The sequence below is a fragment of the Gigantopelta aegis genome, chromosome 10 (genome assembly GCF_016097555.1).
Source record: "Gigantopelta aegis isolate Gae_Host chromosome 10, Gae_host_genome, whole genome shotgun sequence".
NCBI classification, from domain to species: Eukaryota; Metazoa; Mollusca; class Gastropoda; order Neomphalida; family Peltospiridae; genus Gigantopelta; species Gigantopelta aegis.
In genome coordinates this window covers 5,400,429-5,422,855 of record NC_054708.1, presented here as the reverse complement: position 1 = coordinate 5,422,855, position 22,427 = coordinate 5,400,429, and the positions used below count along the sequence as shown (strand labels likewise).

At 36.6% G+C, this 22,427-nt stretch overlaps 1 protein-coding gene across 1 annotated transcript in view; it reads left to right on the top strand.

The window, feature by feature from the left end:
- The window catches only part of LOC121382898, a 54,157-nt gene that overhangs the window by 11,739 nt on the left and 19,991 nt on the right, over positions 1–22,427 (top strand). Inside the window, exons 3-16 of the mRNA XM_041512580.1 lie at positions 1,539–1,761; positions 2,073–2,899; positions 6,433–6,550; positions 9,022–9,222; positions 9,979–10,015; positions 10,707–10,973; positions 11,497–11,553; positions 12,487–12,668; positions 14,414–14,612; positions 15,038–15,157; positions 16,750–16,904; positions 18,674–18,793; positions 20,774–20,888; positions 22,399–22,425. Of these exons, the coding sequence (XP_041368514.1) occupies positions 1,539–1,761; positions 2,073–2,899; positions 6,433–6,550; positions 9,022–9,222; positions 9,979–10,015; positions 10,707–10,973; positions 11,497–11,553; positions 12,487–12,668; positions 14,414–14,612; positions 15,038–15,157; positions 16,750–16,904; positions 18,674–18,793; positions 20,774–20,888; positions 22,399–22,425 (2,648 nt within the window). The remainder of the gene's footprint in view (positions 1–1,538; positions 1,762–2,072; positions 2,900–6,432; positions 6,551–9,021; positions 9,223–9,978; positions 10,016–10,706; positions 10,974–11,496; positions 11,554–12,486; positions 12,669–14,413; positions 14,613–15,037; positions 15,158–16,749; positions 16,905–18,673; positions 18,794–20,773; positions 20,889–22,398; positions 22,426–22,427) is intronic.

Here is a 22,427-nt window from a genome sequence, read left to right as displayed (position 1 = left end):
TACTGAACAAATATGTGTGTTTTTCATTTGCAAAATCTATGTAAAAAATTTCAAAAATTAAAAAATGTAAATCTACAGTTTATTACGCTCTAAAGAGTAGATTACAACAGTGAAAATAAAATTGGTGTAATTTCAAAACTTCTCGACTTACACTTATTTTGGGGTTTAAAAATGAAAAAAAGTGCCTGAAAAGGATCTCACTTTACATTAGAAATCCCAATTCCCCCGCATGCAAGCAGAGGATAAATATAATATTTCGACACTTGTATGTAGATACCAGTAGGAATTAAATCTAGAATTTCAAGAGTTTTTAACTGTAAATGTCATAGAAACTGACATACAATACGAAATTCGCGATACAAGATAATACACATAGCCTGTAAACATATTTAAAAAAAAATACAATGAATTCCCCTGGTTGGCGTAACTACCTACTAAATTCCAGTTATATGGGTCTTTCTTACAAAATGACAAAACAGACGTCTGAAGAATTCCTTTACAGATGGCTCAACACTACTAATAATCCCACTAATCCCATTACAGTAATAATTACACACACACACACACACACCCAACAAAACAACAAAAAAACTACAACAAAAAACAAAACAAACAAAAACAAACCCACATACATGCACCCATTGTCACTTATTATCAGACTTACTTATATTATCTAATTATATGAATAATTAACCCCCAACCCACATACAGGCACACACTGTCACCTAACCAACTACCAGCTTTCAGCCAAATCGTCCCAGAACGTAATTTACAAACAACAATAATACTTTTTAAAAAACCTACACATAAAACCCTATACAAATAACATTGCACTTGTTTCATATTTTACATGTTAATAAAGCAATAAATGATTAATCATAGATTTCAATATATAAACAGTGCAAAAATGTGTATCTTTCATTTGAAGAATCTATCTGAAATATTTTTTAAAAATACAAAAATGTAAATCGACAGTGTATTGCGCTATAACGAGTAGATTATGACAGCGAAAACAATATTTGTGTAAGTTGAAAATGTCTCGAGTTACACTGATTTTTGTGTTTTAGACATGAAACAAATTGCCTGAAAAAGGCTGGGGTCAACATTAGAAACCCCTATTTCTCCAAAAGTAGGCATCAGATTAATTTTTAAACTTTTTTGTAAATAGGCAGTAGAAATTAAATCTGCATTATCAAGATATTTCACTTGTCAGATTCACAGAAACTGCTCTACAAACAGAAATTATACATCATTCACGATAAAGGCTAATACACATCACTTATACAGACATTTGTGAAATACAATCAATCTCCCGAAATACCCAACTATCTACCAAATTTCAACTAAATCGGTCCAGAACGTTTCTTTAAAAATGACACAACAGAGTCGACAAAAATAATAATAACAATAATAAGTGTGATGGAGATGATGTTGATAAAGATTTACTTGCATGTACTAAAATTAGTTAAAATCAATTCTAAGAAAACGTTCTATTTAGCTTAGTGCATTTACTAAAATACCAGTGACACTGTTTTCAGACTGACTGTGACCTACAGAACTAAGAGTGGTGGATATCGTGATGTGGTGTATGCTGATAGTCCTAATAGACTATACACCACAAACACTTTTGGAGAATCCCCATGGAGTGAGAAGGTAGTTGAGTTTCGCTTTGATACGGCCAAACCAGAACACTGTAAACTACAAACTCCGTCCTGTGGAAACAACATATTTAGCGTGGATAATGACATCCATGTTTCAGAAGTAAGTGCAAACAGACCCATAAGATGGACTTCATGTAACAAATTGATAAATCACTAGAATTGAACTGGCATTACATAAATACAAATCCATCCCTAAACACTAGGTGATAATGTTCAATCATGGATTCAAGCCTTAGCTGTGGGATAATGGACCCCTGTGAACATAGCAAGTTTGGGCCATGCGTGCTAAACATTTCTAAGAGCCAGAAATAAGAAAAAATAATAAGAAAAACATCCCTTGATTTCTGACTTCTCATAGCCTTTGAGCTTTTATACGACTGCTGTGATAATGCGTATATTTATTTCTTGTAGACTCCAATTATTTTGAACTGGAATGGCTGGACTGACTCTTTGTCTGGAATGTTCCGTTACGCATGGGAAGTTTTCAAACTGGTGCCAGACATTAGCGGTAGACTGCACGAGCAATATCCACTGAAACCTTTGAAGATAGAGGAAGTGATGCACGCAAATCTTAGTAGCGTGACGCCTTCTTACCAAACGACAGATGTTGGGATGTATTCGTTCATCCTAGAAGCATCAGATTTGGCAAACAACTCTGTCTTTATCAGACGCTTATGTCTGTATGACCCATCATCTGAAATCACACTCGATTCTGAGGCGATGAAAATAGCTTCAGGTACAGGATTCGGCGAAGATGTCTGGACTTCTGATATAACCAGTTCACTGGTCGTTAGCTGGGAGAATCATTTCGTTAACAAGATTCACGAAGACAACAAACTTCTTAACCCTGTGAAAGCGTATCCACAGCAACTGGAAGATGGCCTGAAGAAAATTACGAACGATGACAACGATGGCACAAGGACAGTGAAAGCCATCGACAACAGCCGCGGCATCGTCAAGTTCGAGGTTGCCCATGAGGTGGACAGTAGAGGAGGGCAAGGACAACACGAGCCGACGACTGGATGGAGAACTTTAAATTCTTCTACTCTGATCACAACTGTCAGTCCTAATTATGCAAGTCGAGGAGACACCGTCACTATATGGGTTCGAGCTACGGACATCACAGGTCGAAATAAAACTGACAAGATCCGGGTTCACTATGATGATTCACCACCAAGCGCTTTGAATGAAATTAAGTTTAGAAGAAATGTTCCAACCATTCACAGGTTTGGATCGAAGTAAGTACATGCCTTAATAGATGGACAAAAGAATATTTGAATGGCCAAGCATAGCACTGAACGAAATATGTATGCACATAAATAGAACTGGTCTATATAGCTGTGCACACTACGATTAAAACTAAAAGAGTGATTATATGGCATAACGATCATTACCCAAATGTATTAGCAGATACCCACAACATATTATTTTATCTAATCTGTGACAAGTCAGTGGAGATAGAAATCAGAATAAAATTAAAGATGTACATGTATCAAAGTGTGTAGTACGTTCGGGCACACTTCCATGTGACCAGGCTTTATTAAACAGTGTCCTAATTTATATATAGTTGTTCGCAATAACGCCTAGCTGCAAGAAAGTGAAATAGAAATTACCATACACTGACACCTATGCGTCTTTAATTTTTTCCATGACACAAATTTCGGCAAACTAGCAGAAAATAGCCGAATATCAAGTGATATGAAGTGATGGAAATATGTTGTTTGTTGATGTTTTTTTCAATTGTTTAAATAACATTGTAGCAAGTAGAACCAAAAGGTAATTAAAATAAACTAATAGCAGGAAAAAAACCCAGAAAACAAAAACTAGCCACGACCACGCTAGGCTGCTACTGATCCGCTGACTGAATCCAGACCGTGAGCTAGATATGTACAGTGATAGTGGAAAAAAATATTGTTATATAGATTCCAGAAATGTCATCATGCTGGACGACTTGATGTGCACGACCAATAAAGATTTTCTCATCACCGATTTGTTCACAGAAACATCTCGGTGATTGCCATCAATGGGAACCTGTATCATAGCAAAGACTAGCCCGAGTGCTCTGCCATTCGAGAGCTAGATGGACATTTGGATGGTTATGGTCGCTCTCGCAGCCAGAGATAACTCTATAACAAAAACACGGAATTGCTGCCTACCACAATGTTCTGGTTAAATATGTAGGTGCAGAGGGGTTTCTTCCTGTTGCGTGCGTATTAGTGATTAATATGTCAAATTGTTGTTACCAACGAATTAAAACATTATCAATGTAATGGCATTTAACGTCAAACATAGAGTTATTGTTGTATTATAGTCCGTCCTATCCTCCTATGGAAATGTATGGGGTTTTTTTGTAAATAATTTCGGTTTGATTTCACGTAAGAAGAAAAGTAAAAGTCTTTTGCATATAATAAAAAGTACCATTTATGTAGTATAGACTGGTATAGTCTTGCTATATTTTTGTTGTTCCCTTTGTAATGAAATTAATCAAATAGAGTTATGTCGTATTAAGACTACACCAGTTCATAAAACCAAAATGGCAACCATAACGCTGTAAGCGTTGCTTTCTTACTATGGTATGTATTACAATTTTATTTATTTACGAACATTATATTCTTTCAAGTGCACACAAAAAAATGGTAATTTTTTGTTATTTTCAAAATACTTTTACTTATTTTCTTACCAAACCGAAATCATTTACAAACAATAACATTTCCAGAGATGGATGTGACGGACTATAGCTCTCGAACAGTAGATCATTCTTGCTAAGTAAAAACTAGACACAGCGGAGCATCTGCCATTACCTGCCACTGTTTCAACAATTTCATCGAAAAGCATCACGTCCTGACGTTGGCTCGGCAGATATATTCAGAAAACTCTCATCATATCATTCAACAGTTTGAAGAAGCTACCCACTATCACTACAAACAGTTCATGGTGGACTTGAAACCGACAACACCCTAACATGGCGCCTTCGTACCAGTGGATTAGAAGTGGTGCCCTGCGTGGCTGAAATTGAATGGAATAAAAGAACACACATAACGATGGATGTTTCAGAAGATGGGCAGCCATCGTCAGAGAAACAGCTCTGGAATTATATGCAAACAATGCAACTGAATGCATTAAAGGCAAAGCTGCCTATGAAAATACACTACGAAGAAGGTGGTGAGGTAAAGTCCTATACATTCTTCCAATACCTATGGCCTGGTCTCTGAACACGGGGATGACTTGCGGAGACACCAGTGTTTTAGAACGGGTGAGGAGGGAAAAGGACAGCTGCCATTCGATCTGGATAATGAAGGTATACGTCTGATGAATGAGCGTGAATATGACATATATTGTGACTATTTAGAAAGAAGAAAAAACGCTATCAACAATATACTTCATATATGGTAGTAGAAATGCACCGTTTGTCATGATATTACATTAAATAAGACAACAGCAACATCTCGAAAGACATACTAAAATATTTGTAATCAAATGAAATTTTTATCTCTCTCTATACAAAGAACATGGCACATTTTAAGCGTAAAGAAGGGTATTTATATATGATAGTGAATAAAGGAATTTTATACATAGACACACCAAAGTTTCTTGGAAATTAATATCCGTTAATACTTTTCAGAAAGATGATAGTAAGACATCTGCTGTTTATACTTTGTCAAAGCACATGAAAAATCGAATTTCAAAACATTTCAATCTCATACCCACCTAGTAGGTCCTTTTGATTTTATTACATACCCTCGAATTATACTGAAATAATGCTTGTAGGATTCTGCTTGAAAATATTTTGCGACATACGTGGCTACCATTGGTGAGCTGCTCCTAAATAAAAAATAAAAAAATGTATTTTTTTTAAAAACTGCCCACTTGGGAAACGAACACAATACCTATCAGATTGTAGTCCCATCATTTAACCAGTACGCCACATATCTAAGGCAACTGCTACTGCAATTTAAACCGTATGTGCACGTCAAAGTAAGGCGATGTTGAAAGGTCACACAATTTTGTTACTTTATTTTGTACGATATTTATATTAAATGTATTGGCCTTCCTTAATACACGTTATTTTCATTGCATGAAAACATTTGTTCTTTATTTAACAAAGTCATATTTGGTTGGGACGCATTTTAATCATGCAGCGTTTCCAGTTTTCAGACTCGTCTACAATGCGGGACGAGCATACCGTTTAGTACAAGCACGTCGTCTTTGTGAAACTTCTCAAAGATTAGCTATTCAAATATTTTATTTAAAACAATCAATAATACATGTGAGAACAGTATATCAAATTAAAGGATGTAAACACAAGTTAGGTAGCCATTCAGCATCCAGTGCGCTATAACTGTTTAAATTAAACAACCATATATGCAACAAACAAAGAAATAACACGTACGCGCATGATCAAAGCAAATATGAAGCAGATAAACTATGTAAAGTACACATTAAAGAGGAAGTGTGAAAATCTAATGACACTATCCATGAAGGTCTAGACCAGCCTAAGGCGGTCTAGCCTAGGGTGGATGTTGTACACGAACCCTTCCTTACGGAGGATCCTTCCTTATGGCAAGGTCAAGCTAGAAGAATACACAAGTTCAAGGTCACGAAGCGTAGGTCATGCTACTATGAAAGTGCCATTACTACTGATGGACATGTGTGATCCGTTCACTCCAGTGAAACAAATTCACGAAAGTTAGCATGGTGCAAATGATAATCCCGATTTACTATGTTTATTAAATGAAATCATTGTCAGTAACTGTTGTAATATTTATTGTAGGGTTACCTTGACCGTGGAGGACGTGGATAGTGGTATTCATAGCATCAACATGACAGTTGTACGAACGAAATCATCTGCTCATTTATTCACTCATTCATTCAGAATCCCCACTGTACCAGTAAGTAACCAGATAATTTCTCTGCAGCCAGAAAAATATTTCATTTATATCTCGCCTTGTTACCACTTGAAACAAAATACAGTGATCAGACCAAGAAACAGTTTTGGTTTTCAAAGCACATAGTATAAACGTACACAAGCCACTTATAAATAGACCTACATCCCTCTGTTATTGTTATTAGTCATGCCAAACATGACAATATCTTTTCTGAAGTTTATTTCAGTCTGCTTTAGTTCTTTCCATCGGTTACAAAGATTGACTCGAACTATTACTATTGTAACTATGTACGTTGCTAGCAATATTTGGTGAATCATTTAAAATATCACCAACGACGCAATTAAGAGTTTTGGGGACGTTGGATTCCTACTCATGCTGCCGAATTTATTTCCGTAATACCAGCATGTTTCTCTTTACCAGTTGGTTTACTTGTAGAACGTATTCCTGCCGCGCTAGTTTGGCTCACATTCCGTTCGTCGTTGCCCAAAATGGGCCCTGCGTTGTCAGTGTAAATATCCTCAGTCCGTTGTGCTTTTTTTTGGACTTGCCTTTCTTTCTCGTCCCAACTGGCTCTTTACGCACGTTGCCTCCCTTCTTCTTAGCCTTTGGCATCGTATTTTATCAATCTTAAATATGTTCTGGTTATTATTTACAATATTAAATATTTTCAAACTTGCCGTTGTCCTCAACTTTTTGAAAATCACTTTGCGCAAAAGAGCAATTGTGCCTAGAGGGGTATTATAATTGTTCGATTAAAACAAGGGGAGAGTAATCAAATTTTGTGTCTTACGCGACAAAGTGCCTATGGCTCAGTAGCTCAAGCATGTCGCCAAATTATATATATAATATATACTAAAGTGGGTGAACCGCAAACTGCTAGCAATATTTAAAACTCTGATCTATAACGTATAAACAAATGGGCCAAAAAGTGGTTTGTTAAATTTAGTCTCTCTTGGTTAATCCCACTGTATCTTGATAATGAGGAAATTGTAGATGCAAATTTCCATAAACATATGGGAGTGTTTTTTCAACAGTCTGGTGAATGTCAACTTCACGTGCAAACTGTTATTGATAAAACGTATAAAAATGACTAGTTGTCTCCCCTCCCTTAAATATAGGCTATTTAGGAAATCAGTAGCTTGAAAATATTCGGACAATTTAATTGTGGTGTTGTTCGTGGAACGTCTCATCAGTCATTATATAAACAAACTGGCTTCTTACCTTTATCAGAGAAGAAAGGTATGATTCCAGCTTATTTGTCCGAACAATTGTCTAAAACATTCTCGATACCGGCTGCATGATGTCATCTCACTTACACGGATATAGAAGTCGAACAAAATTGTTTTGTGATTCCTTCTTCCCAAAAGGAGTTAAATTATGGAACAAACTACCAATGAATCAGAAAGTTGCTTTAAAAAACATTTAAATGCAAGCAAAAGTAAAATTCCATCATATTTCTACACGTGTGACAGACGGTCTAAAATATTACACTATCGTCTTCGCCTAAGTATTAGAGACCTAAATGAATAGAAATATAAACGTTTTATCTCAGACAATCCACTCTGTGCCTGTGGCCATCCTATTGAGAATTCTGAATATTTCTATGACAGACAACGTAGATAATTTCCATCTGCCTATTTCAATCTAAATTACAAAACAAATTTCGACGATCATGAAAATGCTGAAATGCATAGGCGTACGAGCTCCCATTTTTGTAGGGGGTGGGGGCAGGCTGTCTTTTGCCCGAATTAACCGAAAATGCCCGAATCTGTATAATAACATTTATTCATATTAGCATTACTACTAAACAGCTATATAGGGTTGCAAACGAATCACTTCGCATGTGCATGGAAATATATGGTGAAAAGGTCTCAAGTTAGAGGCAGTTGGTCGCCTGACCCCTGCCTAGTACGCTTAGCTGAAATGTTTAACATGATTTAACAGTTTATAGTTTAAAGCATACGCTTTGACAATTTTCTTATCAATCTCTCTCTCTCTCTCTCTCTCTCTCTCTCTCTCTCTCTCTCTCTCTCTCTCTCTCTCTCTCTCTCTCTCTCTCTCTCTCTCTCTCTCAAACACATTTAAGCGCGCACCATTTATCTAAGGATATATAAAGTTTAGACATTTCAAATTATCTGTTTAAAGGCTCCTGCAAAATTTAATCTGTAAAATTGAGATTAAAACTGGCGAAATAGTTTCAAATTTGCGGTCCGAGTCACATCTAAAATGAAACTGGCTGCTAATTTGAAGTTCCAAATTAGTGTCGAGCTTCAGTTTAGCTGTTAACAAGTGACCAATTCTATTATGCAGTTAATCTTTAATTTATGTGCATTCGCTGGATTACCCGGTCTGTTATAATCTTGCATTATGGGAAAATTTTCTGGGACCAAGATAAAAAGTTCGGGTATTTATTTTGCGCACACATATAAACCATACATTGATTCATTCATTCCTTCTACCATTTGTAATTGCAGAAATCAGAATGTCAGGATACATTACAAGACGATTGTTTTTGCTCGAGAGACCAACCAGACATGTGTCAAAAGAAAACGCAAGTTCTAGATATCGACAACTGCTGGCTTATGGTTCCAAAACATGGACTCAAAACCGAGAAAATTGAATTGAAGTTTCAGATATTTAATAATGCGCTTCTCAGTACGACTCGTACAGTCACCGTAAGTATTTTTTAAACAGGTTTAGTAAAATGAAAACAACTGCTATTCATAGATTTGCATATGCATCAGAAATGTAAACAAAATTCCCCTAAGGCAATGGGGTGTTCTGTGGGTTGGCAGGACAGCGGCGTCTGATGGGCGAATACCCCTCAAGAGAAACCTGGCTACATTATAACTTAGCAGGACAGCGGCGTCTGATGGGCGAATACCCCTCAAGGGAAACCTGGCTACATTATAACTTAGCAGGACAGCGGCGTCTGATGGGCGAATACCCCTCAAGAGAAACCTGGCTACATTATAACTTAGCAGGACAGCGGCGTCTGATGGGCGAATACCCCTCAAGGAAAACCTGGCTACATTATAACTTAGCAGGACAGCGGCGTCTGATGGGCGAATACCCCTCAAGAGAAACCTGGCTACATTATAACTTAGCAGGACATTGTGTATGAAGTTGATCTATCACATGTCTAACATCATAAGAATCCAAAATAAATGGCGTAACATTATGTTTACTGAATGCAACTGGTGTTATTATTCTTGTTCACAGTCAATTTGGTAAAAGTGATGTCTACACCTTATAGTAATGGGGAATTGTTTTTATGAGCAATCTGTCAAATCATAATGATTATTATTAACAAATTAATAAAAACAATTTCAATGCATAATATATATAGATCACCATGAATGACGTGCAGTAGGCTGGTTTAGTTAAGTGACTGAACATAAAAAATAAATCTGCTATAAAATATTTTTCAGATTATTGACTTGATGACGCTGAACGGAACAGAAGCCTGTGAGTATTAACAAAAAATAGTTAAAATAATAGATAAATTAAACACTTTGAATTGTTTAACAAAATAAACAAAATTCACTAAAATATAAAACAAAAATCATCCACAACTTGCGTATTATATAAAGAAAATATTCCTAGCTGAAACATGTACATTACTGCATACGTCTGTTTACTTAATATATGTGGCCGCGTGAAAGTTATTATTGTGATTTAGCATCTTACTCAACATATTTACCATTGATATAAACACTGCAACACCTCAACCCTAAACTAAGTCAGAAACACACTGTTTGTTACGTCGCTAGTTTCAGATATAACGGAAAGTGTCTGTGGCTACCACAGTTTCGCAAAGACACTGTTACCCTAATTTTTGTAGTACAATGCACATGTTTCAGACACAAATGTACCTGGTAAAGGTATACTATTTCGAATTACATTACACAATTTTACTGACAAGACGAAACAACAGCTTCGAACTTTGACTCGGCGGGGTGCTATCTTTTACACTGCTACCATAACAGAGCATGAGTATGTACACAATATCATGACATACTTTAATTTATATATAGCAGCGAAAATGTATAACGGTTGGCCTTTATTATGACTTTGTGAGTAATAAAAATCCGTCATTACAATTTAATTGATTACGTAACTATTCAATAAGGATACATTCACAATACTCTGATTTCAGTCCTGGGTCCTATGCATATTCGTAATGAAAGTGTTACCACGACTGGAGTTAGAATCACTTGGGATCACTCCCCCGCATGCCACGAACGGACAGAAATGTGGATCAACTACAGGAACACAGATGGCAAGTTGATAAAGAAGAAGCTACATAAAGATGCAGTGTCTGAAGATATGATAGGACTAAAACCCGGTACCAAGTACACCATACAACTGATATCTCAATATGGAGATATAATGAGTGAACCTCTCAACATTACTTTAACGACACGTATGTATTATATCGTTGAAAAGGAATAACCAAAATAAATCACTTTGGTGGTGGAGTTGTTTTACATATTACATAGGAAGTCCAGAGTTCAATCTCTTTTTAAAAAAAAGACTATGTCATATTATGTAGAATATTTCATGGGAGTGGCAGTCCTTTCTCTTACTGGCAACATGATGTATTGTCCAGTAAAGGATCTGCTTGGAAATGGTTGTCCTCCAATAGACGATGAACTAGATAGAGATTCATAAAATCAACAACTATCTTGCAAAATGTCCATTGGACTCTGCATTGTGCATATATATGGTCTTGATCACGGATAACGGTTTTGTCATTCAGATTTAATGGCTTGCATAAATGGTACCAATATTAGATTAACTAATTCGTTGAATATTATATTATATTATTGGTTGTTTGTGTTTGTGTTTGTTTCGTTTTCTTTTTCTTTTTTGCAATAAGAATACTAAATATAAGAAAGAATGTTTTAGGAGTATTGTTCACCTGTTTGTTATTTATCAACTTTCAGAATCTCTTCCTGAATCTGGTGGACTGAGTGGCGGAGCGGTGGCTGGTATTGTTATTGGTAAGTTAAACATTATTGACTGTTTCGCGTTTTAGTGGACACCAGTATCTAAATTTTCAAATTAAAAATCACATTTCTATTGGTAATGCATCAAAGCAAATGTCAGCTTAATGGAATCCAAATAGTTCTGCTTTAATAAAAGTAGGTTATCCGCTTCTGACTCAACTTCAAAAGGAAATAGCCATTTTAGCCTGACCCATGCATAATATTAGGATAATATTTCTATTTATTTAATTTAGATCTGATTGTTTTTCATTTTGTCTTGTGCAGGCTGTCCATTCAAAACAACCAACAAAACAAAAACAAGTAAAATCATTGTAACATCTATATCTATAGAAGCTACATAAAAATGTCAAACAAATCAAGTATACAACATACATGTAGATAAAAATAGGACAACGCACACGCAAAATACATCACAGAAATTATGCAGTATTGTTGCTCTATTTGAATGCAAAATGAAACATCCTTGGTTACCCAAGTTTTAACAAATATCGTCATGCTAATTTTTATAGTATCCTCTACATCTCTGAAGCAAAACAGTACCTTGTATGTACAATATATCACAGAAATTAGGTTTCGAATTAAATTATATAACATTAACTATTTGACCAATGATAAATATTATTTGAGCTTCTATTTGGTGGATCACAAAGGTTAATCATCCGAGTACAACAAGGGAGATGTGTGCCACGGGTGTTTATACACACACACCCTATATGCCATATTTTAATTCCACCAATATTAGATCACATTTTCCACATACACAAAATAACCCCAAAGTGCCCACACTTAAAAACAAGACACACACACACATGCATACGCGCACGCACAATTATTTTACGTTTTCCACTTAACTATGTTTTTGTTAGGACAGGACAGGACTGTTATCAAAAGACACTTACAACTCTGTAGTTTTATCTTCTATTTCAGGACTCTTGATTCTAATTATTCTTGTTGTGCTGCTCATTGGGTTCCTGCTGTGGCGAACCGGACGATTTCCAAGACGCAGTCAGAACAAATATAAAGAGTCGGCTTCTGTGTCCATCCACAACTCTGTGTCACAAACCAAGGTGAAGAACGCGGCACCGTCATCCAGCTCCGTGGCTGTGGCTGTGAGTACTCCTCGTTTACAGCTAGTAAGATAAAACATAGATAGTGACTTGAGAATTACAAGGTTCTATCTGCAAGTTTTCCGAAAATGAGTTATCTATCCTATTTGATAGAAAATAAAATTATCTACATAGTAAACAGTTCTAGAATATGGTATTTTAAGACACTGTTGTTATATTAAAACTATTGCAAAAACCTCACTGTGACTCAGATATGGCAGCTCCCAACTTCAAATGGCGATTTTTCAAAATGAGGTTTTGTGCACATAGAACATTGTAATTCTCCACCCACAATACGATATTTTACTTACCAGAGATATGTAAAGTTACACATCGTTTGTTGTCATGCCTTAAAATAGTATATCTACCTTAGAAATATATCATACTTCGGCTAGGATAAGCTTTCTGAAGGCAGATTTACACTGCTTGGGCTTCATTTCATTTCAACAGAATGAATGAATGGGTGTTTAAAAATGCATTGGCTGTTGGGTGTCACACCAGGGTGTATGCAAAGATTAAGTGATGAATAGAACAGAATAAAATAGAATACATGTTCATTTCAAAAGAGCATGAGAGATATGTTTGGGATGGGTATACCAAAAGGCTAGTTTGTATATGAATATTCTGCACCTCTCTGCTTCACAAAAAGGAACAACAAAACAAAAACCCAATAAAGTGAATTTACAAACGTTCACGATGAACTAAGAAACTTCATGACTTTCATTATATGTTTGACAGGGAAATAAAACTGACATTTGGAAAGTGTTAATGTTTGACCATAAAATATTAAATTTTCAGCTTGACATTTCTTTTTCCATTTTGAATACCCAATTTGCTGGTTATATATCTTCTGTATGAGAAGGGAAGTATAATATTAATAATAATAATAATAATAATAATAATAAAACAAAAATAAAACGAAAGGGAAAAAAGACTACCACATGGAGTCTAAGGAATGTACAACTTCTTCAACATTCTGAAAAGCAGTGAAAGGCCACATTTAGTATGATCTAGAACGTGACACATGTCCACTCTAAATAGCCTTCTTCTATATTATTTTGCTAGTTCACATACTTACTGGTGTGTTTGTTTCCTATCCTGAACATGTTAGTGTCTTACTAATTATGTGTGGAATCGGTTGAATTATTACCATAAGTAAGATATATTGCATTGATAAATTTTACATTATCACCCGTCATACAGGCCACGTATATTAAATAACAATCACACTGGTTATGACTTGTGTTTATGGAAGTCAATCACCAACCAGAGAATACAATCGACCAAGTGTCAAAATAGCCATATGAGAGGTCCATTAATAGCCATAGTTTAAAGTGTGCTGAGATGTTGGTAAACATATTCTATCATTTCTTTCCATTTTTCACAGTTGGAAATCCTAACTGGCCTTTGTTTGACACACAAAGCATATGGTGTATCTATGATCGGGTTAAACGTCTTTAGGATGCATTGCAAATTACATTCCAGATGGTCTAGCTTTCATTAGTGATCTCCCCTTTCCCCTGAGAAGTCTAATCGCAGTCAAGGGGAAGTTATAGATATAATCAACTTTAATTTTATATATTTTAAAATATTAATGAGCACAAAATGTGCAGCTAATATTTTTAGTCTGGGAAAGGTGTGTGTGTGTGTGGGGGGGGGGGGGGGGGTATTATACTATTTATTTTATTTTATGTAATACAACTGTAAGTATATAGTTTTTATTTCAAATACTGTTGTCTGTTCTGCAGAACAATGCCTATTCGCCTGATGACGAAATATACCTATACGGAAGCATGAGTTTTGATTCGATGCAACCTTGGTATGTTCAACATAACAATTTGACGTTGGTGAAACTCATCCACACAGGACGGTTTGCTAAAATCTACACAGCCACGTGGAAAGGCGCCCCTAAACAAGAGAGCGAAGTCATTGCAAAACTGATCAAAGGTTTGTATTGAAGACACACACACACACACACACACACACACACACACACACACAACAAACACCGTTTGTTATTTTCACAGATTTCTCTCTGACTTGCAGTGGTGTACTTTGATATTATTTGATTTGATATAATATGATTTGTTTTTACCGGCCTCGATGCCGCAGTGGTTAAGCCATCGGACTCCAACCCAGAGTGAGTTCTTAAGGACTCAATGGGTCACTACACTCTCTTGTCTCTCACTAACCACTAACCAACTAACAACTAACCCACAGCCCAGATAGCTGAGGTGTGTGTGTGTCCAGGACAGCGTGCTTGAACCTTAATAAGCACGAACATAAGTTGAAATGAAAATGAAATGATATTATTGTATTGCGGTTTATTTCAAGTTACGAAAAATCAAATCAGTTTGTCTGCTTGGTTTCAGACGATCACACAGAAGATGACGTCCTAACGATGATGGCAAAGATCAACTTTGCGGCTACAAAGGTTGGAGAGCATCCAAACATTTTGCGTTTCCTCGGAGCTGTTGTGGACAATGATGAGTGTATGTAACTCTTGATATACAATCATTTCGAGATCACTGAGAAACACTTAGAATTTTCTACTATCCCAACCAATACTCCATCATTGGTTCTGGTATATGGTGTTCTGTCTGTCTTACTCGCACGCACGAGTGTGTGTGTGTGTGTGTGTGTGTGTTTGTGTGTGTGTCCTGTCTACCTCGTGTGTTGCTTTATATTTATATTACACACTTATTTATATTAACTAATGTCAGTGGATAGTTTGTGGTCATTTAATGAGCTCAGTTAGTGTCTCACAAACTAGACAAAAGCCACTTCCTTCCATGGCATTAATGATGCTTTATGATATATTATATTTTTGATCTTGTATATCCTTCATGATTTTTTGTTCAATTCTGTATACATAATTATCATGGTTTAGATGAAAACAATGGATTTGACAATTATTGTCTCCGCAAATGGCGGGTGCCACCTGACGTGCAGGATATGCTCACCTTTTGAAAAACCTCATGTGAACAATACCATTGTTTGTACAGTGATTCGTTAGTGCCAGACAATTCAACAGTTTAAATTTTCAGTTAATTGTCTTGTGCAGGTTTAGGAAATGTTTTATTTAAAGACGCACGCAACATATTGTGCAGGTTTAGATTTTCCAATCCACTTTTTAGGAGTGGCAGACCTCTAAGACACGAGTTAAATGTTTAAAAGTTAAAGTTTGTTTTGTTTAAAGACAGCACTGAAGCACATTGAGTTTTTAATCAATTAGCTATTGGATGTCAAACATTTGGTGATTTTTGTTATATAGTTTAAAAAAGGAAACCCGCTACATTTCTTTATTTTTATTTGTAGCAAGGGATATTTTATATGCACCATCCCAAAAACAGGATAGCATATGCCACGGCCTTTGATATGCCAGTCTTGATGTATGCGCTAGAACGAGAATTAGCCCAATGAGCTCACAGAAGGGGATCGATCCCAGAGCGACCGCGCATCAGGCGATCGTCCTAGAGACGAAGTATGAAAGGTGTATTGTCCTAGGAAGTGGCAGTTCTTATGAAGGGAAACACCTGATAGTGACTCATGTGGACCAGTCATGATAGGTCAAAACTTAATTTCCACTTGAGGACAGATTCGATTTTGAAAATGGATTTAATGCTAATAATTTTGTCGTTCAGATTGTGTATACCTGTTGACACTTAAAGGGACCTTCCCGAGTTTGGTGCCATTTTTAAGTTGTATCGACTAATAGAGACTTTTTAACGATTGTAATTACATATCAAATATATTTTTCTGCATAATATATTAGTGGCTGTATATTAAACGTGTTTCTGACCGTTCTAATATTTGTACTAGGTTAAATTTCATTTTATTTCCTAAATTTTTTTTTTTTCATACGTACGAAATTATTTGAAGACAAAATCCAGCTTGGGCTTCTTACAAATATTAAGACGACCAGAAACACACTGAATATACAGACATTGATATTCTAAACAAGAAAATATATTTAATCTGTAAGTTTAATCGTAGAAATATTTTAGTTTTTGGAAACATCTTACAATGCAGCAAACTCAGGAATGTCCCTTTAAGTGAAAAGTGTACATTATCCATGTTACAGTGGGACCCATAATGGTTTTGGAATACTGCGAGACTGGACAGCTTGACAAATGGCTGACGAGCCAGCAAGGCAAGACAACGGATGACACCATCGAGAAGATGCAAAGGATTGCCATGGAGATCGCCCAGGCCATGGCGTACTTGAAGTCACGAGGGGTAAGACATAAGTTTAATATAAGATTAATAATGTATTGATACAAAGGATTGCCATTGAGATCAGCCAGGTCATGTCATATCTGACGTCACAATGGGTAAAACATAGGTTTAATAATGTATTGATACAGAGGATTGCCAATGAGATCGCTCAGGCCATGGCGTATCTGATGTCACGAGGGGTGAAATATAAGTTTAATAATGTATTGATACAGAGGATTGCCAATGAGATCGCTCAGGCCATGGCGTATCTGACGTCACGAGGGGTAAAACATAAGTTTAATAATGTATTGATACAGAGGATTGCCAATGAGATAGCTCAGGCCATGGCGTATCTGACTTCATGAGGGGTAAAATATAAGTTTAATATACGATTAATAACGTATTAATTCAGAGGATTGCCAATGAGATCGCTCAGGCCATGGCGTATCTGACATCACGAGGGGTAAAATATAAGTTTAATATAAGATTAATAATGTGTAGATACAGAGGATTGCCAACTAGATTGGCCAGGTCATGGCGTATCTGACTATCAATAAATACAGATGTTGGTTGCTTGGGCGAACCTGACCTCATGAGAAGTAAGTTCAGTTTAATACTAACGATATATTACAGATGTTTAGTATAGCCATGGAGATGTCCCAGGGCATGGCGTATCTGACCTCATGAGGTGGTTGCTGTTAATACAGATTACCAACACATAATAAAAATGGAAAACAGTGGAAGATAAAGGATTATTGGATAACGTCATTAATAAAATATAACCATAGTTTAACACCCAATAGCCGATGTATTTTTCGTGCTGGGGTGTTGTTAACCATCTATTTTATTCCATTCTATTCTATTATATTCTATTCTACTCTATTCTATTCTTAAAGATATATGTGGTCTAACTACTGACACCGTACGGGTCAGAATATATTCGGACTGGAATTTCATTGTTTTCATTTTAAAGAAGACAACAACATAATGATATGTCTGTTCTACGTCAGATACACACTGTACTTTTGTGTCACATTCCTATAGGGTGTATACTACCAAATCAAATCCCATAGACGACAGTAGTAACATATGTGGCTAAAACTCCTACCTGCAACGTATCAATCGACATAGACGCCACGGATATAAATACTACCACCCCTCACCCTTAAAGTGAATCACAAAAAAGTGGGTGTCAAGCTGCTCATTTCTGAGATAACGAGTAGCGTCTATGACTACCCTAGTTCCGCACAAAATTTGAGTACTTTTTTTTACAGGTACCCCATACATGTTCCAAGCACAAGGCTACTTGACACAGTGGTACTAGATGCAGGGCCGTACCCTGACCAAAATCCATGGGGGGGGGGGGGGGGGGCACTAAATTTTATAAATAATTTTTAACATACTATAAAGATTAAACATTTCTATGCTATTACTGGAGATATATATTAAAAAAAAAAAAAGGACAAGATTCTCAGGGGGGCAGCTGAGGGTACCCGGAGGGTACGACCCTGCTAGATGAAATAAAATTGCATACTTTTTTAGCCCAGATGAAACTAATTTTTTTTATAACCAACACACTCACATTTATAACCAATCACAGGACTTGTGGTGTTCACTTCTCTATCAAAAGTTGGGTGCACCTCCAACTTTGACCCAGCCCGAAGTTATTTGGTTTAGTACTACCTATAGCATCCTTAAATTCATTAGAGATACTTTATTGTCCATCTGCGATTGTCGTATAACTTAACTCACAACGAAATAAGTTAAGATGTATATTTTGACAATTACAGATTGTCCACAAAAAGCTTGCAGCAAGAAATGTTCTTCTGACTTTTGTTCTTCAAGCGAAGGTCACAGGGTTTGGACCTCAACGTGGAGACAACAACGAAGAGGACGAGAACTCCAAAGGGGTAAATTAACGTTCCACACGCAGACATGCACACACACACACACACACACACACACACACACACACACACACACACTGTATATATATATATATATATATATATATATATATATATATATATATATATATATATATATATATGTATATATATATATATATAGTAGCGTCCATGCAATGTAATACAACTTAGTGTCACTATAATACATCATAATATAAAAGGTGTACATACTGATTTTGTTCCTATACAAAACAACCATTTCCGTAAATCTGAGAGGAGGAATGAAAGACAACAGTGAGTTTACAATTCTCAATAAGCAGTCACACCTCGTTACAACGTCAATCGTTACAACGACATTTACATCATCCAATCACAGTTTGTCGGGAACAAATGTTTATACGTCAATGTTATTCTGTTCATTACACCGGAATACACGCCTTCCAATACCGACAGAGTAAAATTAAGAACACACGTGCATCCGACGCCTGAACAGCAACAGCAGTGCCGCAACGGATTCAATTTTCCACCTGTAATAACTACTCGCCAACAAAGGCAGCAGTACACACCACACACTTGCAGCTACTTGTCATCCTTGATCTCTTCGTAAGCCGACAAAGTATACAACATTTCAGAGTTATCTTTGTCTGCTAAATCGGGAGTCGTGTATTGTAATTTTGGTAACTAAGCAACGCGCGATTTAAAAACATGTGCTGGACAGAAGCAAGTGCTAACCACACAATTTTAAAACAAATAAATGACTACAGACAGTGAATGTTTTATTGATTAATAGACTTTAATAGTGCTCTTTTAAAATGTAATTAATTACATATATTTGGGTTATTTATATATATATATATATATATATATATATATATATATATATATATAAAGTAAAGTTTGTTTTATTTAACGACGCCGCTAGAGCACATTGATTTTTTATCTTATCATCGGCTATTGGACGTCAAACATATGGTCATTCTGACACTGTTTTTAGAGGAAACCCGCTGTCGCCACATAGGCTACTCTTTTTACGACAGGCAGCAAGGGATCTTTTATTTGCGCTTCCCACAGGCAGGATAGCACAAACCATGGCCTTTGTTGAACCAGTTATGGATCACTGGTCGGTGCAAGTGGTTTACACCTACCCATTGAGTCTTGCGGAGCACTCACTCAGGGTTTGGAGTCGGTATCTCGATTAAAAATCCCATGCCTCGACTGGGATCCGAACCCAGTACCTACCAACCTATAGACCGATGGCCTGCCACGACGCCACCGAGGCCGGTATATATATATATATATAATTGCAATATATTCTTCTATTTAAAAACCCTCCAGTCTTCTGTTATACATATGATATTGTACTAATTATTGGGAAGTATATGTACTTTCTAAAAACGTTATTACAAGAGAGATAACTCGTGTTGAACCTTATAGTGTTTTGTTTATCAATTATGTGACACGCACGAGATGTGCACATACTTTAATAGACATTTCGAAACAACGCTCGGTAGTAGGGGCGGTACAGCACTTCTAGGGAGGGGTATGACATTTAAAAAGGCTACCAACAGTATTAAATGTTCACTTACAAACGACTAAGATATTAGAAACTAAATGTCATTGTATTCATTTGCTAAACACTGTCTGTTGGCCAAATTTACGAAACCTGTTACGGATCTCCTAGGGGAGTGGGTCCCTAAAACATCTGTTCGACTCTACCTTGTGCAGATACACGATTTTGATCACGGAATAGTTTTGACATAGTTGCTTAATCATCGTCAATGTATGTAGTTGCATGCAGTTCAGACTAAAACAGGCTTTGTTTATTCAGCCCTATATATTTTCAGGGGCTGTGCGCAGCCGCATTAGCCTCCCCTTGGATTAATATGTAAAAACGAAAGTCATATAATCCACAGTTCCCCTTTCTCTATCACAGTTAATTTATTAACTGATTTTACAAATCTTTCATAAACACTTATGTTTTAGGATCGCATTCCCATCAAATGGACTGCCCCGGAATGTCTTCAGACCATGAAGGATGCCAATGAAAAGAGTGACGTATGGTCTTATGGCGTCGTTCTTTGGGAAATATTCAGCTTGGGTGAGTCTTTTGTTACCCTCACTGGCACATGAAGTTATATAGTTATATGTGTACATAAGTGGTGTTAACACTTGTTCATATCTTACGTGTTTTCAATGACGCCGTTTTAGTGCAGTATCTGTTGGTTATATTTTGCTACGTTAAAGTCATTGAACAAGCAGGCACGGATTCAGGCGGGGGGGCCCAAGGGGTCAGGAGCCCCCATATTTTTTGTCAACAATATATATTACAGAATTAAAAAAAGCAAACTTATCCCATCCACCCATCAAGGACCTTTAAATTATATTTTAATAAACAACAATGGGTTTTGGCCCCCGCTAATAAAAACTCCTGGATCCGCCCCTGGTTCTGGTTTCCGAGGTACGTACCTCTTCCTCGCGTAACTTGTGCTACTACAAACACCAGCGCCTCGTTCCTCCAAACGAATTTGGCACTACTACCATCGTAAATACCTACCATCGCGGCCGTAACATTTTTCTACGATCGCCAGCCTGTTTCACGACGCAGCGTAGTTTATTGGAGGCACGGCGGAGCAGAGTAGGGGTGTGTATTAGGGGTGCTTTATCCAGCCCTAATAATTCTGAATAAAAAAATATTCATAGTAAATCTTAAGGCAGTGATTAATTATAATTGTAGAATGCTGGAAATTGCATTTGAGAACATCTATTTTTCAAGTTTTACGGGGGAGCTTACCCCCCAACTCCCTATAAACTTTGCTTTGCGCCTTTGATATCAGTTAGCCCCCCCCCCCCCCCCCCCCCCCCCACCCCCCCCCCCCCCCCCCCCCCCCCCCCCCCCCCCCCCCCCCCGCCAAAGTCTACTTGCTTCCCTCATGCCTGTACTGTTGTAAATTATGACGTAATGATATGAGGCAGTTATAAGCCACTAACGTAGACGTCAAATAAGAGTTACATAATGATTTTCAAGGAAGGGTACGAACTAACTCATTTCTGTAAAACATTAAAGTAATAGACACATAATACCTTTGTTAAACTCGTCTTTTTGCAAAAAACTAGCTCAAGCAATACAACCTTCACACAAATAATGGGAGATAACTCGTGTCTTATACATTCGGCAATTATCACAAATAAACTGGCAAAGATACTTCGAGCATATTCAATACCAACGAATGTCCTGAATAGTCCTTATCCAACGTTGTTTTTGTGTTGTTTTTTGTTTTTTGTTTGGTATTTTTTTGTTTTGCACAAACTTTTTAATGGTTAGAGTGGTACTTACGATTACCGAAAGGTTGCTTTGCGGAACGGATAGAATGCATACTTGCGCCAGCAGGAAACCTCACCGTTAGACACTATAATTAAAGTAATCCACATTTCATTAGAAACACACTGCACAAATTATTCAGTGGAAAAGTGTAATATAAAAGTAAAAAAGTTGTGATAACCAAAAACATTTTGCACTGCCTAAAACGTTGGGGTTTGTTTTGTTTTTGTTTTTGTTTGGGTTTTTTAACTATTTATATTTATATAAAGCCTATTTGACCATTCCACAGGACAAACTCCCTATTCGAACATTCGAAGT